Source organism: Moschus berezovskii, chromosome X (genome assembly GCF_049115385.1).
Source record: "Moschus berezovskii isolate FMDL1 chromosome X, NW_MosBer_1.0, whole genome shotgun sequence".
NCBI lineage: Eukaryota > Metazoa > Chordata > Mammalia > Artiodactyla > Moschidae > Moschus > Moschus berezovskii.
In genome coordinates this window covers 22,793,337-22,802,043 of record NC_142488.1, presented here as the reverse complement: position 1 = coordinate 22,802,043, position 8,707 = coordinate 22,793,337, and the positions used below count along the sequence as shown (strand labels likewise).

Here is an 8,707-nt window from a genome sequence, read left to right as displayed (position 1 = left end):
AACTTTGCATTACTGAAGCTGTCACTGGTTTAAAGGTATATTAACCAAATCATACAAACATTAAAAGTGTATTGATGGTGGGTGCGTGGGGGGTATGATAAATTAACTCTTGACAAGAAAACTGCCTCACCTGGGTGACTTTAGAGGTGACTCAGTTTCAGCCCATGGGTGATGGCCATTCCACCACGTGTCAGTTTCTGAGGTTCTGGCTGCTTTTGCTGGCCAGAACTTTCACAAGCATCTCCTTGGGGTGTTAGGGAGCTAGATGAGATGGTAAAGACTTTAAACCATAGACCCTGCTTGGAGCTACTGCTTTGCAAAAGTTCTGGAAGCCTTATTGTTTGAACAGTGCTCAAAGCTATTTCTGCCTTGGCAGCTGACCTTTCAATCAGAAGGTTTTTGTCACCATACCAGCAACATCTGCAGTGTGAATAAAATAGGATTCTGCTTGCTAATTCTGCTTGCTCTTATTTGATCTTAGTTTAAGAGACTATGAGTCTCCTAGGGTGTGTGTGTGTGTGTGTGTGTGTGTGTGTGTTTGTGTGTAAATTTTCTCTCATGACAACCTTTTGTTTTAAAGGTTGACAATTTCCCCATTTCCCCTAGTCCTTTACTGTTTTTGGCAATGCCTGTTTCTTATCCTTAAAAACCAAAAAACAACTTTAAATGTGTTGCCATGAACATCATCCCTTTGCTCTTGATAAGACCTAGGGTGAAACTGTAACAAGCAGATGCCCTCACACTGTTGTAATTTGGTCAACCACTCGGGTGCTATCGATATCCACCATTTCGACACACTCAATTTCCTCCCGATTTTCAGGATTTTTCTTCTCTTTCCTTTTTTTCTTAGAGGGTGGCAGGAAAGTCAGTATCACAGGTAAAATGGCAAAGCAGTGAAAGAAGGTGACCAACGCTATTAAAAACAAGCACCTGAACAGTGTACAGGTCAGATTTGAAGGCACAGCTGCAAGAGGAATCAGACCAACAAGATAGCAGAGGTAACTCTGTAAAATCGCTACCCCATGCACTTCCAGGGCATTTTTTACCCACTTTGTTCTTGTGAAATCCTTGCCCAGAACAAAGGTGGATAAGAGTGGAGCACAGTTGTCAATTGTGTAGTTAATTCCATATATTAAACATAGCACGGAAATGCAGTCCAGTTGCACTTTCCATAATGTCATGAAACCTATAACTCCAAACTCCACGGACACAACTGTTAGAGTGAGCCAGACATTAATCAGAGAATCTGCCACCAGGAATGCTGAGAAGAAGAGCAGGAACAAAGCACTGATGCAGGAGTTGTGCAGGGGGGCTCCCAGGGAGGAGGCGTATCGATCCATGTACACGAAGGACGGGTTGAAGACAATGAACTTCACCTTGGAGGTGACAGAAAGTCTCCTCAGGGTCTCCAGGAGATCATAGAGTTCTTCTCTGTTCGTTTCCATGGTCTTGGCCACCAAGAACATTCTGGAGGCCACCACGTCAACCTCATCATTATACTTTTTAGAGAAGATTATGTCCTCTTGAAAATGGGAAAATTGGGGGGCTTTCAGGAAGGAATTTCTCAACATGTCTGTGAAGTTTTTCTTAGGCAAGCCAGTGGATACATTGAGTTTCCGAAGGTAATTTAAGTAGCTCTCAAACCAGGATATTCGCACAAACCCCTTGGTGTATTCTAGCACGTCTTCTTGGACACTAGTGTTCCAGTATTCTATAGACTCGTATATGTAAAACCCAATCACCGGACTGTAGTTGCTAAAGTACTTTTGCTGGGCAGTAGTGTACTCAATGGTTTGCGTCGCCGTTGCTACGATGTTACTAAGGTCTGACCCTTCACTGACCTGCAGATAGCCCATTAAGGCAAAGGAAATATAAATAAGGTAAAAGAGAACTACAAAAGGCTTGACATAGGTGTTGGTTATCCAGTCACAGTAATAGCGTTTGAGGAAACATACCAATAGGTGACTCTCGTAAGTGTTCGCTTCCTCACCGTCCGCAGTGTCCTCGCTGAATCTGGCCGTCAGGAGAAACCTGTACCATGCCGGCTTCTCCTGCAATGCCTCAGGCTTTGGGACTTTCCTACAGAAGATACTATGCTGGTAATTGTTTTCTATGTAGCCAGTGAATACCAGGCTGGAACCATAAAACGAGAGTACATAGAGGTAGTTGAAGAAAATTGCGATACAGGAATTGCAGCAGAAAATCCTGGCTGCCTCAATGTTCGTGAAAGGGCTGGCCCCTATGCCGAAGGTGACCAGGTACATGGCAGTGGTGAGAGAAAAGGAGAGCATGGAGTCTGCATAGACTGCTGCAGTTCTCTCTTTAACATGTTGGTCTTCTCTAGTTTTCCTCCAGGAGGACAACATTTCAAAAGTCCCATATAATCCATGACCTGAGGGGGCAGAAAAAGACCAGATCAAAAGTTTAAAAGACTAAGGTCTCTAAAGAGGGGAACCAACTTGGTCCTGGTCCTGGGGTACAACTGGGTCAAAGGAAACGTAACCCATCCTAGTGGTGACAGGTCAATGTCAGTGATTTCTCCTGTGGAGAGACAGACTTGTGTTTTGGTGAGTCAGACATGTTAAGGGAGAGAGGGCAGATAGAGGAGCTAAGATCTTCATGCTTCCTTCTGGCTGAAGAAAGCTGGGTGGACTTTTGCCTAAGAGATCTGAGTAGACTTGCACCTGTGTCTCCTGGGGCTTATGCACACTGATGGTTTAGGAGTGTGGTTGCAGTTTTCAGAGTATTTGGTTGGTGGAACACTGCAGAGAGGATGCCTGGCCACTCAGCATTTGGTTTGTCATCCCCACAAGGCTGGAGGTTAGCACAGTGGAAGGCAGTGGACAGAGGGGTCTGAGTTAGTATCTCATCACCTCATTTAAGTTTGGCCAAGTGGAAGGCTTTAGGGAGAAAGTAGCGCTGTATTTAATCTGAGCCTTGACAGGAACTAAATCACAGCCTCTTTTTTTCCTTCTTCTCCAAGAATCAATGCAGGATGCAATAAATCTGAGAAACAGAGGGAAACAAAATAAGTAGGGACAAGTTTGTGTGAACAGGAAGGATGGAAGAAGGAACGAGATTCACAGGAACTTTCCCTGCAGTGGATAAAAATGAATTCAGGTTGAAGGTTTATGGCTTGTCTCTGGTCTTCAGGGACTTGTCTGCCCCATTTGGGTTGGATGATGTCTCAAGCTAGTGGTGACTGCTGGCTTCTTTACACTACTTGGCAATGGCCTCTGAGGGCCAGGGCCGGATCAGTAACCTCTCTCCCGAACTACTTAATGCCCTTCCTCCTTGGTTAGTAGTCCAGTAACCCTGCAACAGCAGACTTACAGTACGTGCTCCTGTTTGACTTTACTGCCTGCAACTAGATCTAGTTTAACTTCTCTCATCTCTCTTGGTGGGAGCCAGACATTTCCCAGAGGGGCTTCCCTGCGTTTCTAGGCCACTGTAACATTGAAAAGCCCCCCAAAGTGACCTGTTGTGGCTTTCTCTCACTCCTGTCTTGGCACTGGGATCTGCAGATCTCATTTTCTGCTTCTCTGCCTTGGCATATTCAATCCCATTATTGAGGATAATAAAATCTTTACTCTGTGGTACAATCGTCTTGTTTTTAAAAAGGAATTTAAAATCTCCAGCCAAGCGTAATGGTGAGTGAAGTGAGTCACTGTGCTCTTGTGTGTACAATAACTGAGCGCTCGTCTGCCCTCGTGCCCAGGCTGGTATTTATATACTTATTGTGAAGTCTTGGCCCCAAACCCGCACACCCATTTCACAGTCATGATATAGGCCTGTTTCCTCAGAGGAATTTGGTATTTATCTTAATTTACTGGGCATCATTTTACAGCCACTTTTAGAGGTCAGGTCAAGACTGTCAATTTGATAACTAGCGCCATGACCCCTATTAAAATGAAGACACCTAAACTCCCTAGACAAGAAGTAAAAAGTCCACTCGTTGACTGGCATGCTGTTTTTAATTATGTTTTAGATAGTTAACATCTAGTCTTAAGAGGGAAAACTATTTATTAAGTTTGTTTCCACTGGGTTCTCTGGAAGGATCAGCCAACCTTTGATTAAAATAACTGATCCCTTGAACTGAGAGTAAAAAAAGTACCTCTGAGGCACCTGCCCCCTGGGGAAACAGTACTGACCATTTCATCTGGGGCCAGGGAGAATAAATTCTGATAGGCAAGACACACTTTAGAGTTTCACTGAAAAGGCAAATGGAATTGTGTAAGTATTTTCTTTCTAGAAAGAAAAAGAATTTTTAAAACAAAGCTTTGGTGCTGAGTCATTAAATATGGTAAGAAAATAAAGATGCATAAAGCAGGATTAGAATTACTGGTATAGTAGGATTTAAATTAAATCTGTTTTGCAGCCCTTTTTACAGTGGGTGTGATGTTTTATAATGACATTATCTGACCCTGACTCTTGTTGGAAAATACAATAAGAATTCCTTTTTTACCTTGGTATTGAATAATCTTAGAAGCTAATTGAGAAAAGGATTTTGAATTAACAGAGCTACTAGGTAAAAAGAGTAAGACCTCTGAGGGTCCTGAATGAAAATAATCAAACTCAAGGAATATGGAAGTAGGCTGTTAGCATGTCTCGAGTTCTGTTGCTGCATTTTTTTGAATACTGTTACAAAATTTTAATATTATAGCAAAAAATTCAATACAATATTAAAAGAATATCATACCATATCAAAGATGTTTATATCAGGACATCTAATCAGCTGACTTTATTTTTTTTTAACTTTTTGTTTCATATTGGAGTATAATTGATTAACAGTGTTGTGATAGTTTCAGGTGAACAGCAAAGGGACTCAGCCACATGGCTGCTGCATTTTAAATGCCTTGTCCTTCTGAGTTTGATCACTTTCATTGCACATGACACATTCTTGGTTCTGGGGGCAGTTCCAGAAGATTCAGATTTTACTCATAGGGGCTTTTGGAAACTCTGCTTCTCTTTCATTCTTCTCAGGGGTGTGCCTGCATGACTGATAGAGGCCAGAAGAGGAGGCCCTGAGAAAGAATCTGTTTTACCTGATCATTCAGCCTTTGTTGCTAGTTGTTGTTGGCCCAGTGCTGAGGCCCACACCATTACTTCTGATAGGCCAGACTCTTGTTTCTCAAGCCCACCTTCCCACTAGCAGATGCCTACACCCTCAACTCCAAATTCCAGTTGTGCATTGTCTTTAGAGAATTCTTTTGATTTCAGGGACAACTGGTAACACTTTATCTGGGCCTCCTCACTGAGGCTCAGTCAGTCAAGGGGGGAAGGCATACCAACATGGCTGCTGGTGGCTCCCAGGGAAGAATAGCCTGGAGTGCCTAGCTAGCACCAGACCTGATTCACAGCTGGGCACTTATGTTGAAGAGGTTGACCTGTTACCATAATGGAAAGCTCAACTGTGGGGCTCCTGTTCTCTGGCCTGGACTCCAGGGAGACATGTTCCATAAGCTGTAGGACTTGAAGAATGCCCTGTTCCCCAAGAAGGCCTGCTTTGTCCGTCACCACAGCTGAATTCCCTTTGGTTTGGCCTTCATGGGATTCTTTTAAATGCAACCCCCTGTGCAATAGTTGTCTACTTTCACTCCGGGGAGTGGGACAAAGAAGGGAGATGGGGAGGGAGGGCAGAGAACATCACAGGTAAGAGGATCTCACAGAGACTTAACTCCTTCACAGCGTTTCCTTCAGCCAGCCCTGGGCTTCATTTTTATATCCATGTCAGAAACTGGGCCAGTGAAAACCAAGGAAAGGCAGGGAGGAAAGATTTGAGGAGATTCTGTTCCTCTCCACTTTCTTCTCTCAGCAGCTGCCTCCCAGCACCCAGGGACCCTCCTCTCTTTTTGTCACAGTACTTAAAGCTGAAGAGTTGCCAGAGGGAACTGTTAAACCACACATACTGATGCTATCAAATTCTGAAGGTAAAGAAGATTTTAAAGCATTCAGTTAGTCTTTGAAAAGCACATTCAAGATGTTTGTTTCTGTTTTGGTTCAGTGCATGTCTGTATAGTTAAATGCATATGAACACATGCCTATCAGTGTGCGTCAAGACATACACACACCAGTCCAAGTTCTAATTATTCATGAGTGACTGCTCTGTGGCAGCACAGGCTTTTAGCCAGGCCCTGGGATGAGGACAGTAGAGCTCTTCACCAGTGTTCAGACACAGTTTGTACTAGGAATGCAATTTAAATTTTATTAGCAGTAGACTTTGGGATTTTCATCTAGTAAAATCAAATACTAAAGGGTTTAGGCTAATCAGTTTTTTTCTTGTCCAAAGAATTTTCTATCTTTTTGTACCTTTCAGATTTTGCAGGCAATGAAAGGAAAGCACAGATGATAAATAATACTAATGGTGGAAAATCCTCCAATCATTTAGAGTTGAGTCTCAGGAATACTAACAGATTAAATCAAATCTCACTCTTAGCCAGACTCTTTTCTGGGACCTGACTGAAGCCTTCAGGATTGTTTACAATCCACTGACCCAGGCATTGACAAATGAATAGTGTAGAGTTAATCTAACTTTACCCAGTAGATACACTTCTGGAAAGTTATTCATAAAGTCAATGATATTTTTAATGTATTTAATGGTTTTGCTATCAGAGGCAATCTGGGTGACTTATTTTTATTTTTTGTCAATGAATATCATAGGCAAATCAATCTACTTGGTACACTGGGATTTTTTAAGGCAGATTTTTCTTGAGGCCCAGACCTCCTGCCTTCTCCAGCACACAGAGCCACAGCACAGAGGCTAATGCCTTTGGGCTCTCCTCGCATTTTAATCCTTTAATCCTAGCAGGATTTCCTCATCCTGAGTTCCTACAAGTAAGGAATAACTGAGAAGATGGGGAGGGGAAATGGGATGACTTTTGAGTTTCACTGTGAAAACATTTAATATCAGGAGATAATAAAGCCATTTATAGCATGCCTGGGCAGTGCCAGATTTCCTATATGAAAATAAAATTACTACATTCTTCTAGAAAATCCATAGAGTATAATGAATGCATGAGCAAAATCTGCTTAAAACATATTTTATTCTTAGACAAGCTCCACTAAGTAGCTCATGTTTATAAAAAGCTTTTCCTTCCATGACATCCACATAAATTCATGTTTTTTTTTTTTTTTTTTGAGAAGAAATTTAAAGTGTGCATGTGTCTGGCTTGAGTAACATTTGTTTTTAGAGAGAAGTTCATTAATTGGGTTACATTTACACTTTTCCTGTTATAAACATTTACTTTCTGTGCTGAGTTGTTTGGTTTATCACAGCCTGTTTTGTCTCACAGTTAAGAGTGAGAGTAAAGGTGTACTTTGCTTAAGCTAAGACAGATGCTCACATCAGGGCGAATACATACATCTAAACTCTTTCTACTAGAGGCTTGTCACATTTTGGTAATTCTAATCACAGCATTGGGTTTTAATCTGAGAAATGATTTTCCTTCACTCAGGAGCTGCAAATAAGAGTCCAGGAAATGGACAGCTGTTTTGTGTTTAAAAATAAAGTATCTACATACTCTATGTGTGTGTGCATCCACACACTCACGCACTATATAAAATCAGTGTGCACAACTGAAGCTCATAATATATGCTATGGTCATTGTGTGATATCTCGTCATACAGAAGACATATGTAATATTTATATATGTGGCATATCTTATTCAAATACATTTTATATATTTACATATAAAATGTGTGAATATATACTGTATAATATATAGAGAAATGTACTGTATTTCTCTTCAAACATTCAAACAATATGTATACATAATATGTTATAAACACATAAAATATATATCCACAACATGAACTTATTACATAATATATCACATTACATATAATATAGGTAATGTGATATATAATATATATTATACACCCAGATTACACACACACACACACACACACACACACACACACACACAGATATACACAAAATGACTAGTAGGTTGATGTGCAATTTATTTTACTGGTGAGGAAGGTAAATTTTAGTGTTATTACACCAGTCAGTGAAGAGAAGGGGCTAGAATCCCTCCCTTAGGTTCCATCTACATTTTGGTTCATGGCTGGTGAAACAGTCTAGGTTTCCTTGACAGTGACTATGAATCTGCTTGCATCCTGAGCTACTGAAAACCCATCTGGTCAACACTACCTGGCCCAGCAATGACTTTCGGAGATGTTAATCCAAATGCAACAACCAACTAGGTATCCCTCCTTCTGTTTTTTTTTTTTTTTCAACCAGCTCAGCGTCCTTGATTTCAGCTGCCATACCTTCATGGAATCGGCCACCCCCTATTCCCTAGACTAGCTGGCTAGTCCATCCAGAGGATGCCCAGGAGACCTGGGTCAGAGACGAATACCTTTGCATTCCTCTGCCTAACTGTTCTTTGCCTCCCTGGACCTGTGCCCCTAGACCCATTCTTGCCATCCTCTGTGGTTAAGGATAGAAAAATAAAACATGTCTGATCCATCCGCTCAGATCTATTTCTTCCCATCCACCCTGTACTGTAGTATGACTGGTGGAAGATAAGAATAAAAAGATGAGAACTAGGCACAAAACTCAAAAACACAATATCCTTTTAAATTAGTCCCACAGTGATCATACAGCATTACAAAAGGGATATTCGGGGAAAAAAACACTTTGAAAATAGTATATGGAATTATTCTCTTATTTCAAATCAGATGTAAGCAACAATGGGAACAACAA

The 8,707-nt window shown here is 41.3% G+C and overlaps 1 protein-coding gene across 1 annotated transcript in view; it reads right to left on the bottom strand.

Annotated features, from left to right (window-relative positions):
* Positions 1 to 737: 737 nt before the first annotated feature.
* Positions 738 to 8,707, bottom strand: part of PTCHD1 (patched domain containing 1) — a 52,889-nt gene continuing 44,919 nt past the window's right edge. The window contains exon 3 of the mRNA XM_055393818.2: positions 738 to 2,392. Coding sequence (XP_055249793.1) covers positions 738 to 2,392 — 1,655 coding nt within the window. The remainder of the gene's footprint in view (positions 2,393 to 8,707) is intronic.